The following is a 19,947-nucleotide window of genomic DNA, read 5'->3' on the forward strand; positions in this document are numbered from 1 at the left end:
TTTTTTTTTTTTTTTTTTTTACTTTTCTCTCTGGCTTTATTGAAATATAATAGACAATTAGTTGATCATATTTACCTTGTACAATTCAAATTTTTTTTTTCAGTTATAGTTGGTATACAATAATATACCAGTTTGTTGTACAGCATAGTGATCAGAGATCCACATAACTCACAAACACCCCATTAAATCTAGTACCCCACTTCTCCTTACATATTTATTACATTATCTTTCCCATGCTACATTCTACTTCCCATATCTATTCTGCAACTATCCATTTGTACTTCTTAATCCTTTTGCTTTTTTTTGCTGCCTCCCTAACACCCCTCCAATCTAGTATCCCTCCAAATATTCTCTGTATCTATGAGTTTATTTCCACTTTTGTTTTTGTTGTTACTTATTTTGTTTTTCCACCTGTATGTGAATCATGCAATATTTGTTTTTCTCTATTCGACCCATTTCATTCAGCGTAGTACCCTCTAGGTCCATCGAGGCAATATCCTTTTCCGTTCCCTTCATTTTAGTGTGTGTGTGTCTTTTAATCTGAAGTGAGTCTCTTATAGGCAGCATATGTAGGGGTCTTGTTTTCTTATCCATTTGGCCACTCTATCTTTTGGTTGGAGCACTTAATTCTTCTCCATTTGAGGTACTTGTTGATAGGAATGATGTTATTACTATTATTTATTCATGTTTTTGATACATGTTTTTCTTCTTAAAGAAGTCCCTCCAACATTTCCTGTAATACTGGCTTGGTAGTGATAAATTCCTTTAGCTTATTTTTGTCTGGGAATCTCTTTATCTGTCCTTCAACTCTAAATGATAGCTTTCCTGGATAAAGTATTATTGGTTGTAGATCCTGGGTTTTCATCATGCTGAATATTTTATATCAAGCCCTTCTGCCCTGCATAATTTCTTTTGAGAAATCAGCTGCCAGTCCTACGGCAGTAATTACTACAAGGTAATTAGTTACCTTGTAGGTAACTAATTGCTTTTCTCTTGCTGTTTTTGAGATTCTCTCTTTGTACTTAACCTTTGGCATTTTAACTATATGTCTTGGTGTTGGCCTCTTTGGGTTCCTCTTTCTTGGGACTCTCTGAGCTTCTTGGGGTTGTATGTCTATTTCCTTCACCAGGTTAGGAAAGTTTTCTATCATTATTTCTTCAAATAGCTCTTCAATGTTTTGTTTTCCTTCAGGTACCCCTATGACATCGATATTTTCACATGTAATAGTGTCCTATAGGCTCCTTAAATTATTATTATAGTCTTGGCTTCTTTTTTCTTGTCATTCTGATTGAGTGTCTTTGGCTTCCCCATCTTCTATATCCATGGTTCGATCCTCTTTATCCACTCTGTTGATTCCCTCTAATATACTTTTCATCTCAGATGTGTTCTTCATTTCTAATTGGTTCCCTTTTATAATTTCCATTTCCATTTTTGTTTTTTATCTGTTAAAGTTCTCACTGTGTTCATCTACATTTCCCCTAAATTCATTGAGCATCTTTATAACCAGTGTTTTGAACTCTGCATCTGTTAGATTGCCTGACTTCATTATTCTTGGATCTCTGTTCTGTTCTCTCATATGGTTTCTGCTTCTTTGTCTTTCCATTTTGGCTATCTTTCTGTGTCTGTTTATTAGTGTGGTCTTATTAGTGTGGCTTTGTGTAGTAAGTGTCCAGTGGCACAGTCCTGAGAGGAGTTCAGCTGCAGGCCAAGTTTAGCCCCCACCTATGCCCCTCCGGGGCCACCTGTTAAGATTAAGCAAATAATCCACAGATGCTATACTTATAGTTGCCTCAAGAAACCACACCAGAAACCGAGGGCAGCTGTAACCAGTGTGAGTCTTGGTGCTGCTCAGCAAAGAGCACCTGACTCGCTGAGGATACAGCTGGATGTGGCTCGGGTGGGGCTGCAAGTTGGGGAAGGCCCAAATCTCTTTCCTGAATTGAAGACTGCATAGTCTTGACTTCCTTGACAGCACATTCTTCATTTTCCTTCTATCTCTCTCATTGTCCCTTTTTTAGTTTTCTTTTCTGGCTATTTCCCCTCTTTCTGTTCTCTAATGGTCAAGATCCAGTCCTGGGATTGCTTGTCATTCTACCCTTTCCCGCTAGGCAATCCTTGTCTTTAAATACTTTGATATGTGGATTATTATTCCCTAATTTTCATTTCCAGTCAGGCTGATTTTCTGAGTTTCACTAGCACAACTACTATTTTCTGATGTTTTCACAAATATCTAAACTTTAACATATCTGAAATTTTAATCTTCCTCCAAGACTCCTCCTTCTTCAGGCATCCCAGTTCCCTAAGTGGTATATCTATCTACCAGTTGCCCATGTGAAATATCTGGAAATCATCATCTTTGATATCTTCCTCACTCGTCAGGTCTCGTAGATGTCAAGTCTCATATTGTATTTACAGACATCTCAAATCTATCTACTTCTTTATATCTCCTATTATACCCCATCACTTCTCATCTGGGTTACTGCAATAGCTTCCTAATTGGTTTCTTTTACTTGTACTCTTGTCCACACAGCAGTGATCTTAAAATACAAAGAATGTTATTTCCTACTTGCTCTGGATATAATATAAAAGGCTTACTATAGGCTCCTGCTCACTTCTCAGTGGCTTTCTTCTCTGCATCTCAGCTACAAACAGCCTTCTCTCAGTTAAATGAAATATTCTGCTGTGGACTAAATGTTTGTTTGATAGGGTCTTTAGGTGACAAGAGTTAAATAAGATCATAAAGGTGGGGCCCTAATCCGGTAGGGCTGGTGCCCTTATAAGAAGAGTTAAGGGACACCACAGCTCTTTCCCTCTCTGCATACCTGCACGCACACATGCACATACCTAGGAAAGACCATGTGAACACAAAACAATAAGGCAGACCTACTGCAAACCAGGAAGAGAGCTCTTACCGGAAACCAAAATCATGTTGGCACTTTGATCTTGGACTTGCAGTCTCTAGAACTGTGAGAAAATAAATTTCTGTGTTGAAGGCACCTAGTTCATGGTATTTTGTTATGATGGCCTAACCAGGCTAAGACACACATAATTTCTTTTTCCTCTCATGTAAATTCTGTCAGAAATACGACTCCCTTTTTGCTTGGCTAGCTTCTTACTTATTCTTCAGGCTTTAGCTAGCTTAAATATCACTTTGTCAGAGAGACCTTCCCTCTCTCCCTGAACTACATTATGTCCCCCTAGTATATTCTTTGTTTATCTTCAAAAAAAAAAAAACAACGGTTTTTATTTGTGTGATCCTTCATGTCCACACTCTATACTAAAAGTTCCACAGGCTAGGCTGTGTTATGGCTGGCACTTGGCAGGCATTTGATAATAATGAATTATCATAATATATTAATTATTTGTTTTCTTTTGTTTCTTTCCTCAACTATATTAACCTCTTTGCAAGCAGGAGCTAGATTTTATCTTTTGTAGAGTTGTGTAGAATATAAATGTAGGATAAATTTGAAATTCAAAATTTAAACACTACAAAAATTGTAACTAATGGGTTTAATAATTACTCGAATCTATTTCTGGTTCTGAAAGTTTGTGTGTGTGTGTGTGTGTGTGTGTGTGTGTGTGTGTGTGTGTGTGTGTTGGTATATTTTTGGAAAATAAAGAGTAGTTTAGTTCAGCTACGGCAAAGAATAACTAGAAAGTGAGGTGAGAGAGGAAGTAATAAACTTATAAAGATAGGCTGGAGCTATAATGTGAAGGATTTTGCACGTTGGCTGAGAATTCTGTATTTAAATTTAATAGAGAATACAAAAATTGATTTTATTATGCATGAATAGTAAAGAAAGAGCTTTAAAGAAAAGTACCGACATACAGTAAGATCAATACGTAAATAGTTTTTCAGAAAGAATTTTAATACGGTACTGAATATGAAAGTCTATTTTCATTCTTCCATTCATGCAATTAATTGATTACATACTGAACATGGCCCAGCACAGGGCCAGGTGCTGGTACTACGGTGGTAAATCAAACAGAGTTGGCCCCTGCACTCTCGGAACTTACAGTCTCAGAGCTTTAACTTAGGTTACCTTTTATTTCAAATGTTTTCTTGGTCCAATGCCTAATTGTTACTGGTTTTCTTTCCTTGGTTCCCCACTGTTAAGGGCATATGTAGAACTGGAGCTCCTACTTTCTTGGTCAGATCATATAAATCAACTACTCAACAAGTATGGACTTGGGGATGCTTCTCCTTTTACAGAAGGTGTAATATGGATATGTAAGATGTCTTAGTCTGAGGGAGCTTACATCCAAATTGGAGAGATAAGAGTTACATTTAGAAATAATTACAAATCAAGTTAAGGCAGTTACTACAAATGCATTTATTATAAAATTATAAACAAAATGCATTGAGAAAAGAAAGAAATAAAAGCAAACAGTAATGTTCTGGAAAGGCTTAATGAGGAACTGGGATGTGAGCTGGGAAGGATTCAGATGGATGGAGAGGAAAAGGTACTGCCACTGGGGCCGGAGAATGAGCCTCAGTTGAAGATACTAGAGAATGACCAACAGGGCTCTGCCAGGAGCTGGACACTCTAAGACTTTAACTCTGTGGAACCTCCTTGGACTTTTTATATAAAATGAGAGATTGGATTAGAATCATTTCAAAGGTCTGCTTGAGTTCTATGAGAGTCAGCTTTGTGGAGCTTATCTTGAAGTACTTACTGAAAAGATGGGAGACTGAGGATCCATAGCAATATGAAGATTCTGCGTAGTCTGGGTGTAAAGGATTTGGGTTAGGGGAAAGATGTTGAGAGACTCCACTTCTCCAAAAATAAGTTTGTATACATTATTAAAAAAACTTAAGTGCAGAAAATCTTCTGGGTTAAAATATTTATAGTCCCCTCCTCTACCTTGTCAACTAGCACAAAACATATTCTAGAAGTATGTGGCCCAAAGAATATTTCCAGAAAAGCAGCTGTAGAAAGAATTCTGAACTTAACAGTAAGAAGTTTTGGTTCAATTTTGGCTCTATCATTTATTAGCTGTGTGGTGTAAGTAAAATCACTTAACTTCTTTGAATTGGAGTTTCTTTCATCATAAAATAGGTCAAGAATACCTATCTCATAGGAATGCTTTAAGGATAAAACAAAAGCACATTTATGAAAGATTTATAAGCTACTGAGTGCTAGATAAATACATTTGTAAATGGGTAAGATAACACTTGAACAAATCAACTGGTACGGTCTTGGGTATTCATCCACGAAACTAAATGCCCATTATGTATAAAGCACGATGGTGAGCCCTGAGGATGGTAAGATAGAGTCTTGGCCTTCACAGAATTCCTATTCTAGCTGGGTTGAAAGATACAAGTTATAATGTATTATATGTAATGTTTTTATGGGAACATTGTATACAGAGTTGATCATAGTTAGAAATTTAAATTTAAAAACAACTTCATGCTTTAATTATTGTGTAAACTGAAATCTTCCTTAAGAATTTAATGTCATTCCTAGAGTATTCAAATTTATATAGAGAGAAAGTAGAATGGGGGTTGCCAGGAGCTGGGGTGGGGAAGGGGGAATGGGAAGTTAGTGTTTAACGGGTAGGGAGTTTCGGTTTGAGAAGATAAAGTTCTGGAGATGGATGGTGGTGATGGTTGCACAAAAATGTGAATGCACTTAATGCCACAAACTGTTCACTTAAAAATAGTTAAAATGGTAAATATTATGTTATGTATATTTTACAACTGAAAAACGACTTAATCACAGCCAATCTTTATACTAGTACTCACGAAGGAGCAATATCCAGATGGTTGACGTTAAATCCAGAAGAACTAAAGCCTCCCAGTGTTGTTGATATGGTCAGGAATGCAACAGCCAAAGAATAATCACAACCTATAAATCCAGCGGCTACCAGAAATACTGCAGGTCCAATCATTCCTTAAGTTAAAAAGTTATAAAAAGAAAAAGAAGCCCCGGCATTAATATTTGCTTGCTCTACCTTAATACAGCATAAATGTGAAACTGGATATTACTGCCACCTACTGTAGAAATGTTGTACTTCATAGAAGACTCTAAGTTCAAATTATGTAGTTTTGTGAAAAAAAACTGAAAAATATATAGGCACAATGCAGCTAATATAAAAGTAAAAAAAAATTTTCTTTATGCAATGTCATTAAATCTACATGTGACCAGGGCTCAGCTAAAGTTCTACAATGTTAGAGCAAGAAGAGAATGACTGAAAAATATGGTCCCAGATAGAAGCAATAGTTGCTATGGAGTGTGATTTAAAATTCACATAACCAAAGAAGATAAACTAAATAATAAACTTTGTTGGATAAAGTTATAAAAACACTCCAATTAGGTTTCAATAACTGAAAACAATATGCATAGTTTATTATAGGCAGTTAAGCATAAAATACAAGATAGGAAGGGACTTGATGAGTAGGCTGCCATTTTTTTTGTGTCTACAGCAGTGTTATCCAATAACTCTGTTGTGATGGCAATGTTGTATTTGTATATACTGCAACTGCAACTGAAAAACTTATTTTTAAATTTCAATTAAATTTAAATGGACACACATGGTTACTGTACTGGACAGAGCAGGTCTACAGGAAGCGAAAAAAAAGAAAGGCCTTTTATGAATTTAACGGAATTTACTTTACTTGCAGATGTGGAAAATTTTCTTGAGAGTCGAAGTAAGCAAGCAGTGAAACAGGACAGTACCTTTCAGTGGTAGCTGCTCAGAAGGTGTTGGCAGAATTATCCCGAATAGGGTCCTTTTACAATGTAATTACTGAAGTATCGCCATTAGCAACTTCCAGGGTCTCTACTTACTCTTTAAAGAAATTGAATAATTGTCCTAGATAGTTTTAAATTTTACTTTTCTGAAAGCAGAGTCTGAAACACATGATTATTTAAGGTTCCTTTGAGTACTTTGATTTAGAGCTCCTCATTTCATATAATGATGTTAGTAGATATTTTTGGTTCGAAATTTATAATGTATTCACTTAGAAAAGGAGTGGAGGCTTAAAAATGTTATTTTCATTACAAACTTAGAGCTGAAAAAAAGTGACATAAAATTCTAGGGACTGCTTTTCTTAATGCCATATGATATGATAATATGATAGTGGAGATAAATCTTAATCCTCAAAATGCATAGTTCAAAGAAAGCCATTTTATACAGAAATGCACTACATGCATTAAAACATACTATTTTAATATGTGAGCAAAGTAAATGACTAATGTTATTATTTTTTACTTTGTCTTGCACTGTAGACACAGTAGTAAATAACTGTGAGCCAAAACAAAACCTGATTCACTTCACTTACCGATAAGGCTAAAAACTCTTCGAACACATATAGTTGAAAAATTCCATTTTACCCTCAAATGGTCAGCAGCTTGACCAGACAGGATCATACATAACCAACAGCCGAAATAAGGCACTGCAGATAAAATCCCATTCTGGAAGGAACAAGAAGATACAGGATTAACTATGGTGGGAGAAAGAACCAAAACAACATACCCACACACATCCACCACCACTAAAAAACGAAGGAAATACATGGCAATACACTGTTTTTACATAGTTATAGTAAATAAGTTTGGTTTTTAGAAGGATTTTGGGATTCAGTTCAATGCAAGCCCTAAGATCGTGTCTCAGAGGGAAACAGAGCTCACCATTGTCCAGTCTGCTCAAGGTAATCTTGAATGTTATTTTGGGACCTGGGCTGTAGATTCAGCGAAGAAAGATATCTTCCTATTAGCCTATGGATTTTCCCCACTGGACAATTTCTGACTTCAATTTTCAATTATTTATTTATTTAAAAAATAATTTTTAATTATAAAATAAGAGATACAGAAAACTACATAAATCAAATGTATAGCTTAATGAATTATTCTAAAGTGAACACCATCTAGGTCAGGTGTTTGGTGCCTTTAGCACGTGCTTTGAGAGGACAAAGGCAAGGAGGTGATAGAGAAACCTCTTTCTTTCCCTCTTCTTTTCCCGTAAATTTACCACTTAAACAAAATGAAAACACCAGGAGATATGAAACCGAATTTGTTATGGAAATGTTTTATTTGCTTTGCAGGAAATTATTTGATAGCTTTCTAGGAAATCACAAGTTCTGTAAAATGAAAAGTACACACCTGGAAAAAAAGAGAGAAATTTTTTCTATTTGTTTTTTCCTCAGCACAAACCTGAGGTGCCAAGACTAAATGGCCTAATTCTGATAAAAACAAATGTTTTTATAGTCTTAAGAGAGATGGGTATACTTGTTAATGTTTCCAAACACAAAAAAACACAGAAAGATATTTTACCAGTGATATTTACATCTTGCAATAATTCCATTTAAGCATCATTCATGATGCAAACCAGAAAAATCTGTTAATATTTAAAATTTAAGTGTGCTTAAGAAGAGATTTAATTTTTTCATCACAGTTTGTGGTCCTCTATATTTAGACGTTGCATGCTTCCAGTCCTACTTCTGTAGCTGAAGATTTTTGTTTCTTTCTGGTACTAAGCTGTGTAATATCCTCTTTAAATTTTATTCCATTTAGACTTTTGAATAGTGACATCACTTCTATTGTTACTTATGGCAGAATCCTACACATGAATAAACTGTAGCAAATAGAGAAGTAAATTTTCAGGTCTTGGTCTTATTCCCTGGTGAGATTAGACTGATAATTCATCAAAGTTACTGAAATTTTCCACTTAATGTCCCAATGTTAAAAACTCTCCCAACAACCTAAAACTACTAAAATCTTCAACATTTACTCATTCCATGGGCATTTTCCATAGTTAAGCTTTCTGTTCAAGGATATGATTCTTTATATTCATTTGCTTAAAAAAAGATTCCAAAATATTAATATCCAAAAAAAGGGTAACAGATATTGTCCTCTCACTGAGTCGTAAGCAATGAGGGTGCTAGAATTGGAAAAAAACTAGGAAAAAAGAAAAATGAGGATAACTAATGAAACTAAACTTATATGAAAAAGCAAGCTTATAACAAAAGATCATACAAATTAGTAGTTACATACTAGTCATGGGGATGTAAAGTGTAGCATAAGAAATACAGTCAATAATTGTAATACTTATGAATCGTGTCAGGTGGGTACTAGATTTATTGGGGCGATCATTTTGTAAGTTATATAAATGTCTAATCACTATGTTGTACACTTGAAGCTAATATAATATTGTATGCCAACTATAATTAAAAAATTTAAAAATCATTTAAAAAATCCATTAAAAATATCAAGAGCTTTAAAATAGTAAATTAATGTGAGATTATAATTTTAAATACAATGCTTCTCAAAGCAAGGTTTTGCTTAAGCAAAGGCCATTTCATGACTGTGATAAATTGATTTTTAAGAAAAAAAATCCATATTAAAAAGAGGCTCTGAGGAGGGTCAAATATATGGTGATAAATGGAAACCAAACTTTTGGTAGTGAACATGCTATATAGCATATGCAGATATCAAATTATAATGTTGTATACCTGAAATATAAAATGTTATTAACCAATGTTACCTCAATAATAAAAGGGGCTTCTATATAACTAGAGAATTATTTTCAAACTCTATTCACATTTTAAAATTTTGATTAAAAAAGAAAATGCTTTTTTTTGGTATGAAAATGAAAGATAAATTATTCTTGCTTTCAAGTCCCTCATTATAGAACTTAAAATCTCAAATAGAAACATCAGTTGAATAATCTTTAAATTTGCATGTAATTCATCACTGTAGTAGTAGATTATAGTCAGGCTCTGTTAACAGAGAGTTTAGGAAACACAAGGTTGCTCCCAACAAATCTATCCCATGCTATTGTTAAAGCTTCGTTTTAGTTTAACTTCCGTCAATGCCGTTCGTGGATATATTTTGGTATATAAGTGATATTGTTTTTCAAAAGTCGGCAGAAGAGTTCTTCACAGCTCAGCTGCCTGAATAAAGTTCAAGGTTTGGTGCATGTGGTCAATGTTTTCAGTATGCTTTGAAAGACAGGTGACTAAAGATGCACTTTGACAATGTTTAAAGCTGGTAAGTCCAAATAGCCAGTACAGTTGTGCAGAAAGCCTTGTTATCTTTACATTCAGCATCTAAGCTGCTTCTTTACTTCTAGGGTATGGGGGCCCAGGATAGGTCACCCCAAGATATCCCACAATGGGATATTATTTTGAATTAAAATCACTTGAGAAGCAGCAGAGTGGAAGGAGTTCTGACTCTCCTCTGTCTCTCTAAAAGCAAGAAATAAATCTATGTGATTGGTGCCCTTCTTGTTCCAGAGAGTTCAGAGGTATACTTATCACAAAGTTAAAAATCCAGAGTTGAAAAGCCTATATAAGCAAACCTTGAAATGCTTTTACCAATTTACTACCTAAGTCCAAACCTTGCTTAGATTCCTTTCCCACGAGCACTAATTTTCTTTGTCCTGTCAATTTCTCACAAATTTATTGTCTAAAGGTACAAAAATGTGCCTGGTTCAGTCATTTATTTGTCTCATTTTATGATCTGAGTATCACATTGTGATTTTCCCATGTGTACGTTATTAAATTGGTTTTCTTCTTGTTACTCTAGCCTTGTGCCAACTTTATTATTACTCGTCCAGCCATAAGAACTAAAGAGGCATAAAAGGGCAGGAATGCTCCCACTTCTCCAACAGTTTTGGCTAACCAGCCAGGAGACTTCACTGCTGGGAAAAACTGCCTTTTCCTGGGACCATGGCAGCTAAGAGATCCTTGGGGGAAAGTTGACAATGAGAAGATAACAGGTAAGCTTTTCCTTACCTTGTCAGCCTCCCAGATTCTCTATCTGCAGGGTCCCATGGAAAAAAAGGTGATGAGACTTTTATTCTCTCTTTTTAAATTTAGAGTAGCAGGAGAGTTAGAGAGCTCCACCCACTCCTGCTGCTTCTCAAATTATTTTAGTTCAAAATAATCAATATGCCATTGTGGGATATCTTGGGGTGGCCTACCCTGGGCCCCAACAAGGGCTTTCCTTTGCGGCTGATTAATATTCCATTGTATGAATATACCACCTTTTTGTTTATCTATTCACTAGCTGATGGACATTTGGGTTGTTTCCACTTTTTGGTTGAGTAATGCTGTTATGAACATTCGTGCATGTTTGTGTGGACATATATTTTCCATTCCCTTGGGTACAGACCTTGGATTGGAATTGCGGGGTCATATGATAACTTTAAGTTTAACTTTTTGAGGAACTAACAAACTTGTCCACAGTGGCTACGCCATTTTCATTCCCACCAGTAATATATGAGGGTTTCATTTCCTCTACATCCTCAACAATATTTGTTATTTTTAAACAAATTCTAATAGATGTGAAGTAATATCTCATTATAGTTTTGATTCAAATTTCCCTAATGACTAATGATGTTGAGAATTTTTTCATGGGCTTGTTGGCTATTTGTGTATCTTTGGAGAAATGTCTATTCGAATCCTTTGCTCACTTAAAAAAATGGGGTTATTTGTTATTTCATTATTGAGTTGTAAGAATTCTTTATATCTTGTGGGTACTAGATCCTTATCAGATATATGAACTGCACATATTTTCTCCCATTCAGTGGGTTTTCATTCTTGATAGTGTCTTTTGAGACACAAAAGCTTTTAATTTTGATGAAGTCCAATTTATTTTTTTCTTTGGTTAATTGTGCTTTTGGTGTTATATGTAAGAAACTGTTGCCTACTCCAAAGTTACATGGATGTATACTTTCTAAGAGTTTTATTGTTTTAGCTCTTACATTTAGGTCTTCGATCTATCTTTATTTTGAAAGTAAAAATACCATCAATTTTCCTTACAAACTGTGCCTTTTTCTCTTGAGGCTTTTCCTCAAATCTCTTTAAAGGCAAAATCTATCAACATAGAGATAATAGGAACTGCCTCGATTTGCTGAATTCAAAAGGAGCTGGCAGTTTCAGGAAGGTCCTTCTATAGCTTTACAACGATAGCTCTTCCGATGCCTAAATGATGCTGCAGAGCAACTTCTGCATAAGAGAGATGTTATACCTTTCAATGTCCCTCTCAGCTGCCATCAGAGTCCCACTAACATCCTTTTTAGAAGTGAATATTGATACTACTTGAATTTGTCATCTGATGTCCTAGCCTGTTACTAGTAGGATTTTACTTAGTAGGACTTTATGGTTAAAGGGTTACCAGCCAAAAGATATCTTGAATCAAGAGTTAACACACACAGAGAAAAGAAAGAACACTGTGAAGCAAAACTAGAATTCAGTATATCAGAGTAAAATGGAAGATACAAACTAACTGAATTTCATATAGATAACAAATTCTATGTGTAGTTTAAAATATGTACTCTATATAAGAAGATAAGAAGCACATGACTATGTTTTCTTACCTTTTGAACACTGAACCTTAGGATCTCCTTCATATAAGTAGGCAATAATGTCAATAAAGTATAAAAAGTCCAGTTGTAAGAAAAATGTGCAGCAACAATAGCCCAAAGTGGCAGAGATTTCAGTATGGGTATCCACGGTACTGATTTTTGTGAAGAAAGCTGAAAAAAACAAGCACAATTAGGATAAACTACAGCTATGTTTATGCTATGTTTAGATCTATATCTTCTTAGCCAAAATTCCATCTAGAACACATTTTCTGCCTTGATTAGTAAATTCTAGATTTTAAACCAACTCTTTTAAAATATTAAACAGTAAGAGAGCCCATTTCAGATTAGAAGAACAACAGAAAAGTAATCTTAGTATAATGTTAACCTCAAAGGCTCTTTACGAATGTCAGAAGTCACCTACAGTATTGATTTCACCATCTATAAAATAGAGAATAGTTTCATAATCAAATTCAAAGATTGGCATAAAGAGAAAGGTGACTGGAAGTCCTATTAGAATTTATATTTCATTATCGAATTTTTATTCAATTACAGTGATTTATATGGACTGTGCAATAGGTTTTTTTATGTAGCTAAATGGAGTAATGTCCTTCAAAGTAGGGTGTAAGCACCTGAGGGGTATGCAAGATGATCTACAGGGGTGTGGAGTGATATATTAGAACTTCTACCTATACTCACTTTTATTCTAAAAAAAGAAATTAATAACTCTATTAATATTTAATAAATAGGTTGGCCCTGGAGTATGCCAGGTGTATAAGAAAAACAGCAAAATGGAGTTGATATTGTCAGGAGAGAAATCTAAAAGGGAGTCAGGAGGCCTTCAGGAAGCTGAGTTAATACACCCACTTCTTGTGAAACAATATTTGAACTGGGCTAAACCAAACAGCTATATCCTGATACAGCTCCTGGAACTGGCTCTGTATTACTAAACTATTAAAATATGTATTTTTCACCTAGCAATAGATACAAGCAATTAATCCTGTATAGCATAGCGTAAGTCTGCTTGCCAGCACCAATCACAGTTTTTCAAAGCAATCTGCATAACCCCTTTAGAAGCCCTTCTTTTTCTGTCTTTATAAATGTTGTCCTTTTCTTTCCCCCCTTTGAACACAGTCAAGTTTCTACCCAAATCTGTTTCTCCTGGATTTATAGTTACTAAAAATACCACCAAATAAAACTTTTGTTTGCCTTGCAGTTCGGTTAAAATTGATTGACACTGACAAAATCACATATTGTATGATCTCCTCAATACAAAGGGGTTAATAGTGTCCTCACTTATTTGTTTGTTCTCAATGTATTATATATATCTGCCTTTTAAAGTGAATTTATAGATTTTATTAGCCAGTTTCAATTAAAACAAATCTCACAAACTTGACAGTATCTTCAAAAGATTCTTATAAAGAGTCAACAGGAGTCTAATAATGTAAGCACGAGTGAACACTAAGAAAATAGTAGAGCTGTCACTTTTCCTCATATGAGTTCTTTGTCAGCTATCACACCAAGCAAAATAATGGCAGGCTCATCAAGTGCAACATATTCCAACATTGTTCCTATTAAGTCACATTATTATTACTAATTTTAAGTGATAAAAAGATTTTTCCTATTAAAATTTAAATTTATGTATTTACTCTTTCATCTTAGTTATCCTTTAAAGTCTATTTTTTGTTTTATAATGTACATGTATAATGTACATGTAAATAACCTATAAATAAGTAAGTAAATATTCAAATTGTTAGCACCCCATCATTTTATTGATGCACTATCGAGAGAGCTTGGAGACCAGCGGTCTGGGGCATCAGATTATTACATTTCCTATATACTGAGGCTCTATGGCTTCTTTCTCAAAAGCTAGAGCAATCTGTTTCTGCTTTCAGGGTTCACTGTTATTTCAAAATAAGGAAGAACCAGTATTAACCTTCTTGTAGACTTCTTCCTAGGTACTTTTTATTTGACTTGGTGGCTATGCTCTTGTGTTCTCCATTGTGTATCAAAGATGCAAGAGATATAGGGGAAGAAGAGAGAGAACACTTATTCTTATACAGCAGTGGTTCTTAATTCCAGCTATACTTCAGAATCACCTTTGACACTGCAAAATTACAGATGGCTGGGCTCTACCCCAGATGTACTGAATCAAAAACAATCCTTTTGAATGTAGGGCCAAGGCATATATTTTAAAAGGCTTTACTGGTGATTCTATAGAGAAAGGGTTCTCAGACTTTCCTGTACATTAGAATCACTCAGGGAGCTTAAAAAACCTGCCAAGATCATACCCCAGATCAATTAAACCAAGTTGGGGATGAGTACAAGGTAAGTGGCAGTATTTTTAAAAGAGACCCAGGGGATTTGAAATTGTAGCAAAATCTGGGGCCACTACTGTAGAGACTAAAGAAGTCTGCAATCACCTCATCTACCCTCATCACTTGAAAAGCTCATAGCAAAGAGGAAAGATAAGGCCAGTCTACAGATTTTAGAATTTAAAGGAATTTAGAACATAGCTATTTTTTATACGGCTTTAAAACTCATAGAGGAAATAAAATCACACTTCTGCATTGAAAGGTATGAGCTTATATGTATCTGACCTCTGAAAACTAAATATATTCTGAATAATGTACCTTTCTTCTTGGAAATATAAACTAGTGTGAAATACGTAATAATTTTAAGATTCCTGCTATATGTACTTACACTTATTGACAGTGGTGTTTTAGAAAAATGTATGGCTCTGATAACTGCTTTTGTAGCTTTTTGCCAGAATTTAGGTATAAACTTGTTTGCACAAATAAAGCAAAAGTAAAGCAAATTTATTTAAAATTAACTTAGCTTCATTCAAAATATTGGCATATTTTCACAGTCTATAAATATTAATTGAAATTTTCATAATCTGATGTTTTTGGAGGATCACCCAACCAAGACCAGCTATAAGTGGAGAGTGACATCGGCAAGATGGCCAAATAAGACATCCCAGACTCATATGGTATCCACCTACAGACAAAAGTGCCTTTGTGGGAGCTGCAGGATCCAGCTCCATATGACAAGGGGCCTGGGAGGAGTCTTATACACCCTACATTGGGTAAAAGACATAGACCTCGGTCCCTGCTGTGAACCCTGAAGGTGGTTGTGAACCACCTTCTTGGCCGAGGTCTGGGAGCCCTTGGAGAATATTGATTTAGACAATCAGCTACCAACAAGAAAATCCTGCCATATGTGATGTGAATGGACCTTGAGGGCATTATGATAAGTGAAATAAATCAGAAAGAGAAAGACAAATACTGTATGATATAATTAAAATGTGGAATAAAAGGATGAACTTATAGAAACAGAGGAGAATGGTACTTGCTAGGGGCTTACAGGTAGGTGAAATTTTGGTCAAAGGATACAAACTTCCAGTTATAAGATGAATAAGTTCTGGGGACCTAATATACAACATGGTGACTGAAGTTAACAATACTGTATTACGTACTTGAAAGTTGCTGAGAGTAGATCTTAAATGCTTTCTCCACGAAAAGGAAATGACAATTATGTGACATGATGGAGCTACTGACTAACCCTAGTGTGATAATCATTTTGTAATATATAAGTGTATCAAGTCATTGCCATGTACACCTTAAACTTATACAATGTTATGTGTCAATTATACCTTAATAAAGCTGAGGGGGAGAAGACCAGCTATATATCCAGCACATAAGCCTGCCGTATGGCAGGTTCTCAATAGCTATTTATTGCATGAATAAAATTCTTACAGAGTTAGAGGTTTGGAGAGAATATGATACGTACATGTTACAGCTTGGTGTTCATCTGTAAACTAGGTAAAAAACAATAGTTTTCTTTTCTCCCAATAAGAATTGTCAGATCAATTTATAGTATTTCCACATTACGGGTTATGTTTCAGGGAAGAAAAAACTCTTCATTTATTAAAATATTCAAGTTAAAGATGAATTTTTAAATGTTACTAGGAGAAGCTATCCAAATATCCAGCAGACAAAATCCTTTAAGGTTTTACGGTAGTGCCATCTAATAGAACTTTCTATGACGATGGAAATGTTCTATATCTGATTGCCCTATTGGATATAGAACATGTGGTAACCAGTAATCACATGTGGCTATTAAGCCCTTGTAATATGGCTAGTGCAACAGAGGAATTGAATTTTTAATTCAATTAAATTAAAATTTAATAGCCACGTGGGCTAGTGGCTACTGTAACAAAAGACACAGGTGTAGTAATTCCTAGATCTAGAAATTATTCTCTTGCTATTGTTAGAGAAGACAGGTCAATCAAGCAATGTCCAAACACAATCTCTATGGCTTCATTATACCTAATGTTGGAAAAAACATTAAAGTTCTTATCAGAGCTCTACATTATTCTAAAATGCCACTGCTGATAAATGAAAATACAATGGGAAAGAAATTTTTAAATTGTTCAGATAATCTGCCCAGTCAACATTTGAAAGCCAATTTTCTTTAGATATTTGAATGATAATGAAATTTCTAAAGGAACCATCAGTGAGGTCTTGACTCTTGTATAGAGAATGTATCGTTAAATTTGTAATAATAGCTAAACCAGCTTTTTTTCTTATAAGTTGAAACAGAAAAGGACAAATTACAAAAAATTATTTGTTGTCATGTAATCTTCTCTGTATTGTTCCAATTTTAGTATATATGCTGCCAAAGTGAGCACTATTTGTTGTCAAATGTGTTAATTTTCTAGAATATAGGGAGGGTAAGATCATTCAACAAATATTTGATATCTTCTACATGTAACTTCACACACACAAAAATGTTTTCCTGTCCAATCCAAGTAACAGCAAATTGATATAGAAAGTTGCATGCAATAAATGTTCTTAATTTATGGCAACTAAATATTCAAACCAAGGTCCCCATTTACTTCAGAATGTTGCCAAATTGTGTAGTCTTTCTTAAAGGTATAAAGGAAAAGCAAAACAGTTATAAAATATACTGTTCTTCAGAATAAAGTAAAAAAAAAAAAAAAAAAGACACCAATACCAGATCTCCAGGAATAAAAACCTCTGTAGGTGCAGTGGTAATGTCTTCTCACAATTTATTAAAAGAGATCTTCAAAACAGAGTAGCCTTTGATGGTCTTAAAGCACTCACTAGCATAGAACTAGTCATGAAAATGGCCTTCTAAGTTTACCTGCAGAGAGCCCTGAAGATTTTATTGCTTTTTGTGACATTTTTTTTTTTTTAAAGATCTACAGTAGAGGAGTAAACAGATATATATAATATTATTATATATCATAATAAATGTGCTGTCCTGTGCTGTCTTCTTATTAAATCACACTCATTTAAAATATAGATAAAAACACTCTAGTTTTCTAACAACTGACATTGGAATGTAGCTATAAGATTCTATTCATAAATAACACATTTTATTTTATACTAATTAAGAAGAAAAGACAAACTTAAGACTCACTTGATAACCATTATCTAGATTTAAAATTACTTTAAAAAGTAATTTAATTTTCCACAGATTTAATCTAGAAAGAATTGGAATTTCTCAGACAAAACAAATCAATATTTCGTACATTTATTTCATTTACTTGCTCTACTTTGCCTAGAGCACACATAATAAAAATATCTATTAAAAATTGGTATCTTAATTCTGAAGGAAAAAAGTTTCTGAAATTATTTTTAAAATGTGCCAAAGTTCATACCTGATTTTTTAATGATGAAAGAATATATTCCTTTTCATGGTGGGAGATTGTCTTATGAGTTTCTGGTATATCACTAACTAACCAGATCCACAGAACAAACCAAATGATTCCAACCACACCTTAAAAAAGAAAAACAACAGTTAAATAAAATTAGAATATATCAATAGCAATTTTTACATGTCTTGAAAAAGTAACTATAAACTCAAAGTAAAATTGGCTTCAGTCTAGTTTTCCTTTTCAAGTTCCTCTTACAATTTTTTAATCTGATAACTGCTATCTGTATTATTTCCTATGAATTTTGAAGAGAACAGCTTTTAACAATATGGCTCTCCTATCAGGGTATATCAGACAAATCTTTTAAAATATAATTTCCATAATCTATTATTTCCATAGGTATCTGTTATTGTTTATTGATTTGTTTTTTTGTTTTGATTGCAGATAGATTTCTTGCATGAAATGTCTTCGTGGCCATCTAATATATTAAAAATATGTATCATCATGCTAATGAAAGGTCTTGGGACTAAATAACAGATCAAAACTATCAAGTAAAAGCATCCAACTTTGCTTGAGAAGAAATTTTTCAAAATATACATTTTTATACTATCCAACATGGTAATTTTGATAGTATGTATAATATTCAAGTCCTGGATTCAAAAGCACTTTTTATTGAGAAATAGTCCAAAACTGCTATCAGGTCATAACTCAACTAGATTATATCAACTTGAAAAACAGGTGTTTTAGAGCTTTGTGGTTTAGGAGATAATTACTTCAGTGAACTGGAATATATATTTTAACCAATTATGAGACTGCTATTAAATTCTGGATTTAATATTACATTATAATTTAGGTTGAATTTTTCAATAAACTTACCAAAAAGGTAGAAGACATAAGTCCAATTCATATAGAAGCAAATTATTCCAGAAAGAGGAAGAGAAATTACTGTTCCAAGCTGTGCTCCTAGAACAACAACAAAGACTTTATAAACTCTGGAGAGAATGCTGACCACTAGACTAGTTCAAGTTTAGACTTTCTTCAATAGGTAAAGGGGAACCACAGATGGCATCCGTCTTGAATTTATCATCAGATTTCTCATGTTAGTCTCTACACAGTTTCAAGAATCACCTTAAAATATAAATTGGATAATGGCTCTTTCTTGATTAAAAACCTCTGATGTCTCCCCATTGTATCTGGGAAAGAAAAAAAAAATTCTTTCCTATGGTCCGTAAGGCCTGATATAATCTGGCTCTTGCTATTTCTCAAAGCTCTTATACCATTATTCCCTTTTTTCATTATGTTCTAGCCACCCACAGTGGTTTTTCATTTCTCTGAACCCTTATTTATTTCCTGCCTGAGGGCTCTTCTACGTACTGTTCTGATCGGCTGGAAGGCTCTTCTTTCTGCTCTTTGCATGACTGGTTCATTCTTATTCCTCAGATTTTAGCTTAAAAGTCACTATAGAGAGGACTTTCTCAACCACTATATTTCGAAGCAGTCAGGTCAAAAAGTTTTCATTCAGTTAATGGAAGAAAGGGTAGAAGTTCTTATGTGATCCAGTAGAACTGAAATGCACACATAAAGCTCATGCTATCTCACCTACAGGTCAAAATGATGGCAAATAAATGGATAGAAGAAAGATATAAGAAAAGAGGCGTTGAGAGTTATATGTGCATGAGACAATAAAATAAGAAATCACAATTTTAGGACAAGTGTTCAATTTTCCAGACATTAGACTTTAAAAAAAAGACAGCATTCTCTATACCAACATCTGAAAAGGCAACATGTTTTGAAATAAATGATGGCAAATGAAGAAAATGACATTAGTCAATTAAGCTACACTACTATGTACAGTTGCACCAAAGAGAAAAATTAATAAAGTCATACTCCCAAAACTTAATTTTCTCCCAAAGGAGGCATCAGAAATTGCATGATTCCGGTGTGCAGTCAGTCGC

General features: G+C 34.2%; 1 protein-coding gene and 1 long non-coding RNA gene across 6 annotated transcripts in view; one reads left to right on the forward strand and one right to left on the reverse strand.

The window, feature by feature from the left end:
• The window catches only part of LOC111732058, a 34,636-nt gene extending 18,187 nt beyond the window's left edge, over positions 1-16,449 (forward strand). The window contains exons 2-3 of the long non-coding RNA XR_002777407.1: positions 10,530-10,722; positions 15,224-16,449. This is a non-coding gene — a long non-coding RNA (uncharacterized LOC111732058). The remainder of the gene's footprint in view (positions 1-10,529; positions 10,723-15,223) is intronic.
• The window catches only part of SLC17A5 (solute carrier family 17 member 5), a 45,951-nt gene that overhangs the window by 10,255 nt on the left and 15,749 nt on the right, over positions 1-19,947 (reverse strand). For 4 of the 5 annotated variants that reach the window (XM_011381020.2, XM_011381019.1, XM_011381021.2 and 1 more), the window contains 5 exons: positions 18,869-18,955; positions 17,999-18,117; positions 12,325-12,483; positions 7,286-7,418; positions 5,747-5,894 (listed from right to left, as the gene is read on the reverse strand). In XM_011381020.2, coding sequence (XP_011379322.1) covers positions 5,747-5,894; positions 7,286-7,418; positions 12,325-12,483; positions 17,999-18,117; positions 18,869-18,955 — 646 coding nt within the window. The remainder of the gene's footprint in view (positions 1-5,746; positions 5,895-7,285; positions 7,419-12,324; positions 12,484-17,998; positions 18,118-18,868; positions 18,956-19,947) is intronic. The other variant, XM_023523839.1, reaches the window with a different exon arrangement.

Source organism: Pteropus vampyrus, unplaced genomic scaffold, assembly GCF_000151845.1.
Source record: "Pteropus vampyrus isolate Shadow unplaced genomic scaffold, Pvam_2.0 Scaffold422, whole genome shotgun sequence".
NCBI classification, from domain to species: domain Eukaryota; kingdom Metazoa; phylum Chordata; class Mammalia; order Chiroptera; family Pteropodidae; genus Pteropus; species Pteropus vampyrus.